Source organism: Lingula anatina, chromosome 5, assembly GCF_051362555.1.
Source record: "Lingula anatina isolate TDL-2025a chromosome 5, LinAna3.0, whole genome shotgun sequence".
Classification (NCBI taxonomy): Eukaryota; Metazoa; Brachiopoda; class Lingulata; order Lingulida; family Lingulidae; genus Lingula; species Lingula anatina.
The window spans coordinates 448,124-465,162 of NC_141771.1; the positions used below are offsets into that span (position 1 = coordinate 448,124).

The 17,039-nt window shown below is 38.7% G+C and overlaps 1 protein-coding gene across 1 annotated transcript; it reads left to right on the forward strand.

Moving 5' to 3' along the window:
- The first annotated feature begins 8,497 nt into the window (after positions 1 to 8,497).
- LOC106159818 (protein disulfide-isomerase A4) lies at positions 8,498 to 15,668 on the forward strand. Its single transcript, XM_013536223.2, has 11 exons — positions 8,498 to 8,677; positions 9,492 to 9,618; positions 10,161 to 10,283; positions 10,424 to 10,506; positions 10,851 to 10,989; positions 11,414 to 11,619; positions 11,907 to 12,062; positions 12,469 to 12,617; positions 13,271 to 13,427; positions 14,237 to 14,473; positions 14,880 to 15,668. Exons 1-11 carry the CDS (start codon positions 8,584 to 8,586, stop codon positions 15,290 to 15,292), a joined length of 1,884 nt encoding a protein of 627 aa, XP_013391677.2. The 5' UTR covers positions 8,498 to 8,583; the 3' UTR covers positions 15,293 to 15,668.
- The last annotated feature ends 1,371 nt before the right edge of the window (positions 15,669 to 17,039 follow it).

The window sequence follows — 17,039 nt, forward strand, 5'->3', positions numbered from 1 at the left end:
CTTTGCTCTTGGATATAATCGTTTTTTTTTTTTTTTCTTTTATATTTATCCGGGTCTGAAGAGTGTGATTAACCGTACGTAGCCGCCGCGACTGATCTCAAGAATGCGAAGTACCAAGTTAATACGGCCACGACAATGGCCACCTGCTACGTTCAGCCCAAGAGCCACTTTGCCATGCGTACGTGCCGACTCCGAGTCCCTAGAACCATAAGCACTCTGGGAAAGAACTGAAAAGAAGCAATCAAATTTGTCGACTAGTGATTTTTTTCGCAATATAAGCACATAAAGCTAAAGTTAACATAAAACACAACACATACAATGTTCTTTATTTGCATATTAAAGATATAAACGTTGCATTAAAATCACTTCATTAGGGTAAGGTGAAAACGTCATCTTTCCTCGAAAAACAAGATTAGCTTGATATAAGGAAAAAACGCATGCGTGTGAGTTAAATATTTGATATTTACAAAGAAACGTGTGATGGCGGGTCTAGAGCATTGAGATGAAATATAAATTATTTTCATAAAAATTTAAGCAATAACCTCGAAATTATTTATATTAGACAACTGTGAAGCAAATCTTTTCATATTCAGATATTAACTCTGCAGGTTATAACTATTGCAGTGCTCAATAAATTATTATTATTATGACTTACTCGAAAACACAAGAGCTATCAATCCAAGCAGTGGATTACAACACAGCAGGTCAAATATGGAAAGGATAAGATAATCTGGCGGCTTTGGATCAGCCGCCTGCGTTATGATCATATTTGTTGACACGGGTTGGTTGATAACAGCGTGCGGTGGCTGTTGTTGACCATAGTTAGCACCAGAGGGCTGTTGACCTGGAGGCGGTTGTTGACCATAGTAACCAGGGGGCTGTTGACCATACTGGGGCCCATAGTGGCCTTGCTTCTCAGACATGATTCTACGAAAATGGAGATATTATGTTTTTCAGTTTTTCTTCAATGTGTTACTTTTTTCTTCAAAATAAAATGATGCTCGTGCTTGGTTAGCAACGTGCGTCTAACTTTTGCCATTTTCAGGCAGTTGTACTTAACAAGTTACGATAAAAACTCAAGTTGAAAGTATGGAACTCGTAATGGTGAAATTTGGTAATTTTTCTCGTCAGTCGGGAAAGAAAAAATATACGGAAAATTCATTTTACAGATTGAAAAAGTATGAAAAATTGAGTGACTTTTTCATAAGGGAGCGGATGTCAGAACATTTAAATTGTTTTTTATCTCTGTAGATCGCGCTCTCAGTGTATCCTATTATTTTATGCATATCAATACCGAACTATCCGTTTTTCAAATATTTAAAGTCGACCTACATTTAAAGTGAGCATCGATGGAGCGTGGATTCTCAGTTTCGAATATAAACCACTTGTACTAGTAGTAGTCTTATACGACTAAAAAAAGTCGACATACCAAGAGATAAACCGAATTTATCACTCGATCAATCGTAAAAGCTCTGAATTTTTGGTCGTGAATTTGACCCACTTTTCATTTGCCTGCCCCATTTATTTACAGCAAAGAAGGCAAACAGAAAAAAATGTTCAATATAATTTTTAGGTAACATGAAACGATGTCTTTCGGTTTATCTCTAAATTACACTATTTAAAATTATAAGGTGGCACAAAAGATACTTTCGCTTTTATTTAATCACCATTTATTATCCAATGACTTTAAGTCAGAGCAAGTCAGAACAAGTTGATCCGCGGACTTACAGAACCGCGGATTAACAGAACCGCAGACTAAATATGGCCGAACCACTTAAAAGCAATGCCGACTAATCCCCTAATGTTCTGCCGTCGATACAGGGACATAGCAATTAAATATCGGAGCCGAGATTTAATCCGTTTAATGGCGCGTGTGGAGGAGGGGGGAAACCATCAGGGGATCAGGCGGCTTGCTTTTAAGTGGGGTCGGCCATATTTAGTCAGGGGATCAGTCAGTTCGCGGATCATCTTTTCTGAATGCAACTTAGTAAGTGCTCTTCTTCCTTGATTTAGATAGAAACCAATTTAATAAATCGGTGATAAATTCTCAAAACTTCACCCATCCTTTCCGTACCCCCTATCCTATCCTTGTTGAAATTAACCCCTAAGGATAATGAATATGATTTATTTTCTTAAGGCTAAAATAATCATTCAATAAATGAACTGCTGAAATTATTCATGGTATTAGAATTATTGAACACACGCCAGAGATCCACTGATTCGGTTGGCAGTCGATGTGGAGCAATCAATTTGTAATACACTAGCAAATAAACATAAAAATATTTCACAATATACCTTTTCAATCTTTTTCAAAAGACAAGCCTATTGAAACCCCGAGTAATGTTAAATTCTATAAAAGGAAAATTTTGCAAATGATGAAATACTGTTCTGTTGACGCTGAAGAGCTAGGTCACGGTTCAATGTACGGGTAGTTTAGGCCTATAAAGTTATACCAGCGGTATGCTACATGTACAATGTACACGCCCGTTCGAAAAAAATCCAAATTTTATACTTTATACTTTTTACCCTTTATGTGTTAGGGACTGAGTTCGATTTTCAGATCGCGGGAATCTCAGATTTTTATTTTAGTTGCCAAGACATGCACAAATCGGCTAATAAGTCGGTGGTGATCTTCTTTATACCCCCGTCACACTAGAGGCGGAATGAGCAAGAATGCCGTCGGAAAGACAATTCTTTGTGCGCTCCTGGATATTCGAAGAGCATTCTAAAAATTCCGAGTGCATTCTAAATATTTTTACCCATTCTTGTGGCATTCCGAATGTTTTTGTCATGTCAAAAACTTTCGAAGTACATACCAAGTGGAAATTTATCGAATGGTATTTGAACAGTATTCTAACTGCACTGTGACTGCATTCTAAATATTCTCACGGCATTCCGACAGCATTCGAAACATTCTGATAACATTAGAGAAATATTCGAACTGACAAGTTACTTGAAGCCCCCGTCAAACTTATTCGAAATCAGTAGGAATCAAGCCGGAATTACTAAATTTTAAAATTCGTGCCATATTCGAGAGGGAATTTAAGATTATCAAAAAATATTACGGCTTTGTAAGAATGCCTCTGGAATACTAAGCATGCACATCGAACCCGCCTGGAATGATTCTTGTATATTCCAGGTATATTACTTCTCAAATGCAGCTCGAATGTAGTTGGAATACTGTAGAGATATTGCGATAAATTTCCTCTTGGAATGCACTTCGAAAGTTTTTGACATGACAAAAACATTCAAGCCGGCCACAAGAATGGGTAAAAATATTTGGAATGCACTCAGAATTTTTAAAATGTTTTTAGAATGCTATTCGAATATCCTGGAATGCACAAAGAATTGTATTTCCGACGCCATTCTTAATCATTCCGCCTCTAGTGTGACGGGGATTTTAAACTCCGCCAGAATGTTTCGAATGTGCCTCGGATAAGCTGAAATATTAATTTTGCCAGCAATCGAACTACACTAGTGCGCCGTTCAAAGTATATTCTAAATATTCTTACTGCCTTCTTACAGTATTATAAATATTCCTAGTTTTTCAACTACATTCGAGCTGCTTTTGAGAGCTACACAGTCGAAAATGCACTCATCATTCCAGGCGAATTCAAGCGCATTCTGAGTATTCCAACGGTGCTCTTACAATAATTAAGGTCAATTTGAAAATTTCCCCCGAATGTGGTTCGAATTTTAAAAATTCTTCGTTCGGGCTCATTTTTCTTCATTCCTGCTGATTCCGAATAAGTGTGACGGGGGTATTAGTGTCTTAATTGATCTATTGCGGACACTGGCCAACACTGTTAAAAAAAACCTACTAAGTGAAATGAACAGCCCTTTTCACTAAACTGTAATATCATCTTTTTTCACCTCAGCCATATTTTCTTTACGCTGTTTTCACTGTACTGACTGTAGGCTTATTTCTGTCTTTGGACAGGTTTCTCCGATGTTTGTTGGACACATTCAGATATACATGAGACAGGTTACAGTAACTAGACCTGTAGCCTTTACAGACTATGTTGCTCGTTCATAAATGGCTGCTTATTATAAAAAAGAGAGAAAAGGTTCCCATCAACGTTTTTCATTACCAAGGTATGCCCCATTCGGATATTTCGCATCTCTTTTTTCAAACGTGTTTGTTTTTCATTCCATGCCAGAAGGATTCTTAATTTTAGCCTCACCCAACAGGGAGTCTAGACATCTCACAGCTCATTCTGTTAGTTGTGACAGAGAAGCAATCAGTCTCTCGCTGCGACATCACACAGCTCATTGTGTTAGTTGTGACAGAGAAGCAATCAGTCTCTCGCTGCGACATCACACAGCTCATTGTGTTAGTTGTGACAGAGAAGCAATCAGTCTCTCGCTGCGACATCACACAGCTCATTGTGTTAGTTGTGACAGAGAAGCAATCAGTCCCTCACTGCGACACCACACAGCTGTAGGCCCGGTTGCACCAACAGCTCATGAATACGTCAGGCGTAGCAGTTACTCCAGAGTTACTACAGCGATGAGCAAAACGTACGGCAGAGAAAAGCCACAACCAAACAACAGACGTGCGCCAGAGAACGCCTGCACCCCCGTCCCCCATACATAGGCGTACACAGAGACGCGTGACGCAACTCGCCCAACACACACACACACACACACACACACACTCACACACACACAAACAGACGCAGCACACACACACACACACACACACACACACACACACGCACACACAGACGCAGTACACACACATACACACACACACACACACACACACACACACAAACAGACGCAAGCGTGGGGAACACTACACTGGCAGCACACCACGGACACAGGGGGGCAACTAGTCCATAGAAATAAAAATACTGAATATAGCCAATACATGTTCTTAGCTAAGATCACTTTTTAAATTAACTCGAGCTTATCGGGTACGTTCTCTTTTCAAGTTGTGAGTAGAGGTATTACATGTAAATGTGATCGTTTTAAAGTGATGAGGCACGACCATAGAATATCAACCCTCTAATCTATTTGAATAAAAAAAAATGTAAAAAGAAATTCAAATATTTCGGAGCCTCTTCAAACCGGGGTGGCTTTCCACAGTTTACTAGACATTAAAACACACATAGTGAGCGGAATAAATCTTAAACAAAATGTTGATTGCGTACAGGCACGTAGACAGAAATTGCAAGAAGGGGGTTCTTTTTCTGAAAAAGTGAACCTTTTACTATGAAACCTTCATGTACCTACATATAATTTAACCCAGAGGGGACCTTTTCCCAGCAAAAAGGGGGGTTTGTTTGAACCCCCACCCCACCCCACACACCCCACCCCCACGGCTACGGGCCTGGCGTATTTGACTCAAGATTTTGCAAAGATTAATTCATAATTTAAGTTTCTGGGAAGGCATTAAAATAAGCCCGAGAACTTAAAGGATAACAACTGCTCGTACGAGATTCATATTTCACGAGAAATATACATTGTAAATAACTCATAGAAATATAACAAATTTTATTTTACCACCAAAGCAGGGCTATTGCATTTATTCTGGAAAATGTGCTTGTCGTAAAACCATGTGAAATTCATGCCTGTAGATGGCTATACACTGTACATACTCCGTAATAATCTCTGAAGATTATTACAAAAAAAATTATAAAACAAAAAATAGAGTGACTTTAAACGTCGGGATGGATTCATTCATCATTGGTCGTTTACCCCAGAAAAATCCATTTTTAACCAAAACGAACAGATGTTATCCCTTTCAACTTTGATTGATTACGTACCGGTCGACTGCCAGAACTTACCATACACCCTGGCACCCAATTAAAAGTGCACCCTACGCCCACCAGAAATAACGCCCACTCGTCCACCTTGCGGTGCTCTACAGTAGATAGATACAGGGTTGCTACTTAATATGGAATATTTTTTATCATTGTTATTTTTGAGTGCTGATTAATTTTTTTTTTTTTTTTTTTTTTTGGCTTGGGTCATTTAAAAAGCATGTCACTGAGTGACAAATACATCTAGTCTTCTGTTGTGAGATATTTTGGTCAATGATATCAAATCTGACATAAGATGCCATTCAAAAGAAAGGAACACCCCTAGAAAACCATATCAGCAGTTTGATGTCAGTATTAACTTTAAGCTAAGATATTAAAGAAAATGATAGCCTCCAGACAGTGATATGTTACACAGTCAAAGAACTCACTACAGTAAATCATGAAAAGTCAGTAACTGCGAGTATGACCTCCAGCAGCCGCTTGCAGCGCCCTCATCCTACATGGCATACCCTGTGACACGTTTTTGAGAGTTTGGATGGGGATATCATTCCACGCAGTGATAATGTCTGTTGCAGTTCATCACTATTTACCGGCCGATGACCATAGCTATTTATTCTGTGAGTTATTTTTGTCCAAAGTTTTTCAATTGGGTTCATATCTGGAGAGTTTGCAGGCCAGGGCAGTTGCTGAACCCATTGGTTTTGAAGAAAAAAAGTGATTCTGCGGCCTCGATGTGGGGTTGCCCAGTCGTCTTGGTACACAAAGTTGTTCCTGAAGATGACTCTTACCGATCGAAGCATTGTTTGCTGTAGAATGTCTCTGTAAGAATCCTGGATGAGGTTGCCTCCTAGAAAAACCAACTGGTTCTGGGCACCGACGTGAAATGCTCCCCAAACTGAGACGTTACCATCCACTGCTTGCACCCTAGGCAGTACACAATCGTCGTTTTATGCCCCTCGTACACGTCGGTGGACACGGATTCGACCATCAACCCTAAAAAATCCATATCTGGCCTCATCACTGAAAACGACGTGATTCCAGTGTTTTGGCTGCAAACGCACGTGGTCCCCAGCCCATTGCAGACGTCGCTGTATATGACCTGCTGTTAACAGTGGTTTCCCTACTGGCCTTCGTGCAAAATAACCGACTTTCAGTAATCTCTTGTTCACGAGGGACCTTGAAACGGGCGTTTGAATGACATTCTGCCTCTCTTTTCTGAGGACACTGGTTGTCTTTGTACGGCCAGCACGGCGTCCTCTAAGGAGAAGGCGATCCTGTCTTCTTGGTGTGATACGCGGACACCCTGGTCGAGGTATTGGAGAAGGTGCCACTGTTGCAGCATTTCTTTGGAGGACTTTACAAACGGTTCCTGATAAACCTTGAATTACCTGGCAATGGCTGTTTCTGGCCATTTTCTTTAAGAGCAAGAATCCTAAAGTAAGCTGCGTTGCTTAGCTGTCGAACCATATCTTCGCTAAGGTACCTGTCAAGTTTCAGAGCGATCCCTTTGTTGCTTCTCTAAACACACTCCAAAGATTGACCAAACCCATGCGTTTTTATACAAGGGCAGAAATTACCGAAAAGACCACCCCTCACATTTCTGACAACAGAACATGCAGCTGTATGCATATCATTTGTTTCGAGAGTTTTGTGGTAATTAGGTAACACTCCTGGCTGCACATGGAGTGACACCTCAGTTTTGGATTTAAAGTAGTTAGAGAAAAAATTAAATATTTCGTAGAAAATTTACTCGCCAAAAAATAATATTCCATATTAAGTGGTAACCCTGTAGATTCTTTATTGATACACCTTCACAAATAATTAGGTACAATCAAAGACAGTACAACTAACTATAACAAAACAAACAAGTAAATGAATAAATAAACATGATTTTAACGTCTATACATGTACATGCATGTGTACGTTGTAGGCACCGTTCACCTAGATGACGGCCGGCGGGGGTAACGGGATTTACCTTAGGCCTACAAGTTGCGAGGGGAGGGGATGAGGTAATTAATTATTTCATCGTGGTGACTTGTGAACGTACAGTGTACCAGTACATAGTGTTAACTATTCCCACGTTATAGGTATCATATCAGTGCGTGATCACAGCATACCCCTACATGTCTGCAGCTGGAGATAATCCCCTTCACTCATGGTGAACCCCCCCCCCCCCCCCCCGAAATATTAAATGAATAAATAAAATTTAACAGTTGTTACCCTACATTTTGCCCGCTTGCTTCTCTCTCTCTCTCATCCAAAATACAATCTTATGTTTGATAAAAAATTGAATGACTGAAAGAAAGTGGGCAGAGCTGGCATTATTAGGCCTATTATTTTTTTTAATTTGGTTTAATTTTTAAAAAGTATCAAAGGAGATGATGAAATACCTAAGGTTTTATGTAGAATTTCCCCCATATGCCTCTGAAATTAGGTTTGTAGTTTTTGGTTAGTTTTTTAACATCCGAAGGCCTCGGACAAACTGTGGTTTACTTAATGCTGTTGACCTATTTAAAGTTTACGCTTTAAAAAAGAAGTGCAAAAACTTAACATGGCAAGCTCTCATTGGTTCACCCTGCTCTAAGTCTAAATTCTTCCGCCTTCCTGATATTTAGAATTTGTCCGATTTTATTGTTTTTCTCAACGTGTTATGTACAATATTGATATCTGATTCATTCAGTACGATATGGCTTTGTTGTGTGGATGATCAAATATAGATAACCAGTTGCGGAAATGCGCTCTTCACTTCCGGTACAGGAGAAATATCCTTCCACGTTGTTGTTCGGTCCATGCAACACATGCAGGTGTAGTGAAAATGAAGATCAAAGTTTTAATATTGTGTTTTCTTTTACTTGACGTCTTTTCTGTACTTGCCGATGATGAGGCAACGAAGACTGATGATGAACCAGGTAAATGTGCAAGTAATTTATTCTGCATATGGGTTCTTTAAAATTCTAAAACACAGTAAACTGGGAGTCAGAATTTGCCGGTTGCCAAGTTTTCTGCCTTTCCTCGCTCTTGGAAACCTCTTTGACCTGTCGTTACTGGACAGGCGATGGAGTCACAGTATAGTTCAATACTGAAAGTGACAGCAGTCAGTTGAACAGTGCTGCGCGTCCCCTGTTACCGGTGATCTAGCGTGCTAGCCTTTATACGACACTGCTCACTGCTCTGCGGAGACGTCAGCAAATTGACCACCAGTAGCAATCCAGCAAATTATAGATTTATTTATGAATTTTTGACAGCACGTTTTCTCTGAAAAATACTAGAGATAATCAATTCCGTTTGCAGTAAACTGGACATTTCCTTATGTAGGATTATTTTTTGCATTTCATAAAATCCGTCAACTCCGGTACCCGTTACATTGCTAAGTTAAAGTTACAGGTATATTGATTATATTGACTCCATATCAGCACACCTGTGAAAAGTCATGTGACCAACAAGCAACTTTATTGAATGTTTTTGGTTTGACCTCATACCAGTGGTTTACTTAAGATCATTCCTTCTATGTGACATGTGGTGACTGTACAAAGGGGGAGGGGGGGGGGGGGAGGATAACCCAACTGGGCAAGTGAAAGGTTGAATCCACATTTGACAAGGAATACTGATTCCAGTGACATCAAACCACACACTCATACCAGTGGAGGCCACATTTCTTCAAAGATCATCTTTCTGTTTACATTTTGATGCTGATGGTTATATTTTTATATTTGTTTCTTTCAGAAGAGGGTGAAGACATAGCTGATGATGCAGAGGAAGAGGAGCCCGCTGTCTTCAGTCTGAACGAGAAGAACTTTGATGATGCCATAGCATCTAATGACGTGGTCTTAGTGGAGTTTTTTGCTCCATGGTCAGTACAGTCTCAGATATTATGACTTTAATTTGTTTAGTTCATTTATATTATTCATTTAATAAATGTTACACCTCTGAGGTCACGTTCATATTTGCATGTGATTTAGTTTACCTGAAAAACATTTGAAATGTAAATTTTTAATTGTCCAATTTGAGTTTGGTGCATTCTGAATCCTTTTATTTTCCTAATATGGGAAAAAAAGTCATGGCAAAGATGTTATAGTGACAAATATAAGTGGAGCATACAATAACACCTGTAGCCTCATCTTGTGATGATGGTTATGCTGTAGATGGCAAACTATTAGAATGGGCAATAATTTTGAATATAGATGTAATATTGAACAAAGTCAGATTTTTGTCTTTACCAATGCTTATGATTTTGTATTTAAAAAAGCTATATCAAGACTTATGATGGAATAAAAAGCCATGTTTCTGTTTCTTTCCCAAGACTAATGATCCTGTAGAATAAACGTCATATTTACAATAATATTCATGTTTATAATGTATAATATTAATATTTATTCTGTGTTTTTCTCATAGGTGTGGTCATTGTAAGAGTCTGGCCCCAGAGTACGAGAAGGCCGCCAAGCGTCTTAAGAACAACGACCCTCCAGTGGTACTGGCAGCAGTGGATGCTACAGTAGAGGCAGACCTGGCTCAGAAGTAAGGGACACACAGCTAGTGATTGTTGATTGTCACAGTTAACACAATGCTCTGTCACAGCCAATAATTATTCTGTTGTCACAGCTAACACAATATTCTGTTGTCACAGCTAACACAATATTCTTTTCTTGTTGTCTCAGGTATGATGTCAGTGGCTATCCTACACTGAAATGGTTCAAGAAAGGTCAGCAGTTTGACTATGATGGACCCAGACATGAGGACGGTAAGGAGAACAGTTTTTACTTTGACATCAAAATATCTAAAATTGGTGAAATTTTAAAGTTGTTTCACCTACACCTCATTACATCCTTATTTTGTGACTTATGCCTGTATACATGTGAGGCAGTGTACTTCAAAATGATTGATTTGAACAGAAACTTATTAAATCCAGTAGTAAATCCTGATTTAATTTTGTCTATTATTTAATGCATCCAAGCACACAAATGAATTCAACCGTACAAAAATCAAAAATTGGGAACATGATTAAAATTGATAGTATGTTTCATCCGCTCTTCTCCACTCCATAAGAGAAATAAAAGTAAAATCATTGACCACTATTTTGTCCAGGCATTGTCCAGTACATGCAGGAGAGAGCTGACCCCAAGTGGAAACCCCCTCCAGAGGCTGTGGTCACTCTGACCAAGGACAACTTCCATGATGTGGTGGACAAGGAGGAGCTTATCTTGGTGGAGTTTTATGCCCCCTGGTGAGCGTTACATGCAGTTGATGATAATGTCATGTCAGTTTTATGGGTTATTTATATTTATATGGGGACAACAGTCATTTTTAACCACTGGATTTTGCTGCTGAAATTTGATAAATGTGCCCCCTGATTTTCAACAGAAAAAAAAATCATAAAAAATTCTCTCTCTCTCTCTCTCTCTCTCTCTCTCACTCTCTCTCTCTCTCTCTCTGACACAACATAACATATGCAAACCATAACAAAAATAAGAAGACAAGAAAGCAGGAAACACCTGGAGAGGGTCTTGGGGTGGGCGGGGGTTTTATACAACCTCTATTTATGTGGTCTTACATTGTAGACTAAACTAAGTCTACTTAGACTTGAGATAACTCAGTAATTTTTGTTAATATGTTAGCTGTATTTTATCCCTTCCCAATTGAACCTCCAGGTGTGGACATTGTAAACGACTGGCTCCGGAGTACGAGAGGGCAGCACAGGACCTGCAGAAGAATGACCCTCCTATCATTCTGGCCAAAGTGGACGCCACAGTGGAGACAGAGCTAGCCAAAGAGTACGGCGTAGAGGGCTATCCCACACTGAAGATGTTCCGCAAGGGGAAAGCTATGGAGTATAAAGGGGAGAGAAACCAGTTTGGTAAGTGACAAAGCTATGGAGTATAAAGTAGAGAGAAACCAGTTTGGTAAGTGACAAAGCTATGGAGTATAAAGGGGAGAGAAACCAGTTTGGTGAGTGCCAAAGCTATGGAGTATAAAGTAGAGAGGAACCTTTGTTGTGTTCTTTGTTTTGTCTGTGATTTTACTTTAAAGGAAAGGCTTGATAACAACTAGAACTTGGTCTGTATATTTGTTTGCAGTGATGTTATATGTTGTGGCCTTTCTATATTCTGACATTTGACCACCTGTGTTTGCTGTTGTCTGTAGGTATTGTAGAATACATGAAGACACATCAAGGTCCTGGCTCCAAGGAAATGAAAACTTTGAAAGAACTGAAAAATTTCATGAGTGAAGGTGATGTGACAGTTGTGGGATTTTTCAATAGTGAAGAGGATGAACTGTACAAAACATACCAGGAGTCATGTAAGTGTGACTGAGTGTGTAGGGTTTGAAGTGAAACCATAGTATATCTGAGAACTCAAGAGTTATTTGAGTGTACAGACTGGCTTGTCTTGGCATTGTGACACCTGGTGGAGGTTACAGTGTTATAACATAGGGTAATATGTAAAATTCAGACATGAGCTTTGGTTGCTGAAATTCCTCAAGGTTATGTGTTGGGTCACATGATAAATGTTCAGAATATATATTTTTTTAATTTGAAACTTAGGCTCCTGTCTTGAAAATAAATACCTGAATTAACAATAATGTGCATTTTTATATCTCATGATAGGTAAAACGGGATGTTTTTGAGAAAGCAACTCTAGCTTGAGAAGTTGTATTCGTAATTGGATATAATCCTGCTTTCAATTAAGAAATCACTTTGTTCTAGGTGATGAGATACGGGAAGACTACAAGTTTGCCCACACTTTTGATGAAGCATCAAGGAACCATTACAAAGTAAATGCAGGTTCCGTGGTGGTCTTCAATGCAGAGAGGTTCTACACCAAATATGAACCCAAGTGGCACATACTGAGTGAGGTAATAGAGCTGTTTCTAAACCAGGGATTTTCCCAGGTTTGGGGGTACAGGCCATTCACAATTACTACCTGTAATTTCCTACAAAAAATTTCAGAGTCCAGGTATGCCTAAAGCCATCATATGTCCCAAAAAATCCATATGTAGTCTAGCCGTCTTTGAAAATATGGGCTGTCTGGTGGTGCTGGCAGCCATCCAAATGTCAGCTGGCTGGTTCACTCGGAAAATCTTTCACATCTGATATGAATGGAGTAGTAAATGAGCTATAAGGATAAGAATTAGAAAATATGTCGATATTTCAAATCTGGTTGCAGCTGCAAAACCCTACTCTGTAGATAAAAGCAGTGGTTATCATTCATAAAATATTTCACATTGATACCTCCTGATGTGCAGTCTAAAACTAACCAAAAAAATAAAGATAAATGAAAATTGACTTTTAGATATGAGTTAAAGGTATAATAGATGGTTCAATATTAAAAGCAAATCCTTAATTTATATGCTCCCAGTTGAAAACTTGTCTCTTTGAATATTGTTCATGAAGATCATACCGTCACTTACTGGTAATTAATATCTGCACATCCAGTACATGAATTCTGGTATTAACTCCACAGGTTGCTGATTTAAGGTAAACTAATACCTGTGTTGTTATATTCCAGAAATCTCCATCAGTGAAGGATCTTCAGGCATTCTATGAAAAGCATCAGCTGCCACTGGTAGGTCACATGACCCGTTCACAGGAGTCCAAACGCTGGACAAAGCGCCCTCTATGTGTGATCTACTTCACTGTGGACTGGAGTATTGACCACAGAGATGGTGAGTTTCTGGTCATTTGATACCGTCACAATACCAGGGTGATTAACATGCCCCTTTCCTCCTTTAAGCCATCTTTTCACTGGACAGCGTCCTTTCTGCATTCCATAGTGCGGCCCTGTTTGAGAGTAAAAATAATACTTAACATGCTGACAACTGCCGGATCATTGAGTATTCAGTCTGCAACCAAAGCAATGTTTGTGCCTCCTTTCTACATCCACACCAATGCCAGTTTCATGGCCGCAGAAAGGACGACATCCAGTGTAAAAGGGGTTTTGGCTAATTCCTGTATCTGTCAGAATGTTAGGTATGGTAACGATGTTTGCACATTTGTTTTCACGTTCCTTATTTGTTTGTATTTACCTTATTGTTATAGCTTCAAAGTTTTCAATAGGTAAAATTTATATTACCAAAAAACTGCAACTGTAATAAAGAATGTGTGTTTGTCCACTTCAGTTTTAATATTGACACAACCATATTAGTTTTGTTGGAAGACTGGTTTGACCCCAGCCAAGGACATACCAGTCCTTCATAAACAGTACCTGCTGTCTCCCTGCTTGGCACTCAGCACTTGAAGGGGTTGAAGCAGGGGAAAGTTCCTGGTCTGGCAGTGAAAGATATTGCTATTTTGTTAGTTTTGAGGGCCTGATACAGTAATCAGGCTGTAACACAGGGAGGCGAGAGCATCAGCACCTTATCTGTATTTTGACCCAGAATAACCAGGGGTCCATTGTAAAATTTCACCAAAATTGTATTGAAGTGCAGTATATAAGAGCCAAACTTGACTTTCTTTAAACTTGTGCGTTTTCCAGCCACCAACGCTTGGCGTCTGCGGTTTGCTGACATTGCCAAGGAATACCCTGACATCACATTTGCTGTGGCTGATGAAGAGGATTACAATGGTCATCTGAAAGACTTTCAGCTGGACGACTCTGGTGAGGAGCTGGCCATTGGCTGCTTTGATTCTAAGGGGAAGAGATATGCCATGGAACCCACGGAGGAATATGAGGCAGACGACTTCAAGGAGTTCTTGGATAAATTTCAAAAAGGTTGGTGATAGAAAGATGTAGCTTATTGCTCTGGGGATTTTTTTTTTTTTTTTTTCAAGTGGAAAGCTATTTAACAGAAATGGTAAAAATGTGGAGAAAAGGGTGAAATATTTCTAATTTTTTCATGAAAAGATGTAGACAAAAGGTCAAATGAATGTTGATCAATGTTCAAACCATTTGGTTCTCTCAAAATTTTGTATAAAATAGAAACATCTGCAATAGGTATGTTAATTATTACTATTACAGCCTTGTTTAAACACTAGATTGCAATATTTCGTTTTGTTATGTATTTTAAATCCTTAAAATTAGAGTTAATTAACATAAAATGAATTTTTTATAAGTAAGATTAGACCGTAGATAACATTGGAAAAGTCCTTCTAATTCATACTTTCACTTTCTCCACCAGGTGCCCTCAAGCCCGTGGTGAAGTCCCAGCCTGTAGTTAAACAGAAGGGTCCTGTCAAGGTGGTAGTGGGGAAAAACTTTGAAGAAATTGTCCTGGATAAGAAGAAAGACGTTCTCATTGAGTTGTATGCACCGTGGTGCGGCCATTGTAAAAATTTAGAGCCAAAGTACAAAGAACTGGCCAAAAAGGTGAAAAAAGAGAAAAACTTGGTGATTGCAAAACTTGATGCCACGGCTAATGATGTGCCAACAGAATACGTCGCTGAAGGTTTTCCTACTATTTATTTTGCTCCAGCTAATAATAAAGACAAACCAATAAAATATGAGAGTGGGAATAGAGAGCCAGAAGATTTTATTTCATTCATGAAGCAGCATGCCTCAGCTGCTTTTAAAAGTGACAAGGATGAACTTTGACCTAATGAACTTGTTTAAGAAGGTCAAGGTCATGGGGCATAAAAAAAAAAAATTATCTCTGGGTTGCATATTGCCATTCTTGTGCCTTCACCAGTTATGATGCATTTAGAGACACGTTTCAGTTTTAAGAAGACAGTTTTGAAAAAAAGTCTTGTGTGATGTACTAATTTCTTGTGAGGACTTAAAACCAGAGAGAGTGAGTGAGTTGGTCTTTACAGATGTTTCAAGTTTATTTGCTTATTTATTTAATTTTAATGGTTAATTGTTATTCTTATTTAGTTGTTAGGTTTTATACTATGTCTAGATTTTTGTTTTTGTAAGCTCAAATCATGCCAAAAATTGTTTAAGGGGACCAAATATAGTAACTGAAAATTGACATCAGACTGTTTTGTCCGTTCAGCAAAATATAATTGTGGATGTAAAAGCTGCAGAAGTACAGTTTTCCAAGAATTTGGAAGAATTAACTTAGCCAAGGATAAGGAACAATCCTGCTTATTCTATGAACAGTATTTAATACTCCAACCATATTTTATCTTCATGAAAAGCAGTCATCACAGCTTTTCATCCATCTACCAAAGTATTAACCTTACCAGCATCAAGGCTTTATTGCTACCTAAGTGACATACTGGCATAGTGAATAAATCATGAGGAAGAAATGGTTTAGGGATAATAACTCTTCGTATGAGATCTATATTTCACAATAAAAACATTGTGAATAACTCAGAAATATAATATATTCTGTTGTACTACTAAATATGTATAGCTGTTATTCTGATATCTGAGCTTGTCTTTTGACCACGTGACCTCCATTGATGGCTATACTCTGTAAAAATCTCTTAAGAGATTTTAACAAAAAACCAAACTTTTTAGAAAAAACCAGGGACTAACTTTGAATGTAAAAATGGATTTATTAACCATTGGTAAGTATGGGGAAATTGTTGTTTACTTTAGGAAAATTCATTTTTTGGCCGAAACGACGAGTTATTATCCCTTTAATATGCTTGTCTGTAATTAATGTGTGATGGCCATGGCTGACAGTAATGACAGATCAGTTAATTCAGTTTATTACCTTCTTCACTGACCATTGCCTGGGCATGTGATGAATACGTAGAGAATTAAACCGATTAACACCACAGCAGCGCACTGTTATGGAGGGGGGTGCGCTTGTACTTCTTGCTGAAGATAAAAATCGAATATATATACTGTAAATCGAATCATGGCGACACCGTGACGTCTGGACACGCGAGACCGCCGTACTGTTATAGAAATTCTTCGCCCAAATATGTTGTATTTTGTTGTTTTATCATACACAGGCAGGAAGGAATAAATACATTTTCCTTTGTCAAAATTTTCACCGAAAGTAAACGTTAAAATTTGCAAATACTCCGTATTGTAGCGGTGTTATGATTAAATAGCAAAATATAACAGGCGTCACGTCTGTGACCACCTGGGCAAGCAGTGTTAGACCAGAAGTATGTGAATGCAGTTGTCAGCGCTCTGACACTTACTACAGAAAAATTTGCCTGTCTGGTGAATCTGCCTCAACTATATGACTATATGTTTAAGATATAAAGGCAGCACATGTGAAGTGAAACCGCGCCGTGCTATAAATCCACAAACGACGCGTGCGAAATACGCGCCAAGTGTACTTCTGTCTTTTAGCGAGTAGAATTTTTTGCTCAAATTATGGATGTATATGTGTTTCCATGCTCAAATGAAACGGACCGTCACGCGTCAAATTTGACTT

What these genes read in the sequence shown, in the direction of transcription:
- LOC106159818 (XM_013536223.2), top strand. Translation starts at nt 8,584, where the DNA reads ATGAAGATCAAAGTTTTAATATTGTGTTTTCTTTTACTTGACGTCTTT. An exon ending in CAAAACATACCAGGAGTCAT is followed by an intron (nt 12,063 to 12,468) that starts GTAAGTGTGACT and finishes ACTTTGTTCTAG; the next exon opens with GTGATGAGATACGGGAAGAC. An exon ending in GAGTATTGACCACAGAGATG is followed by an intron (nt 13,428 to 14,236) that starts GTGAGTTTCTGG and finishes TGCGTTTTCCAG; the next exon opens with CCACCAACGCTTGGCGTCTG.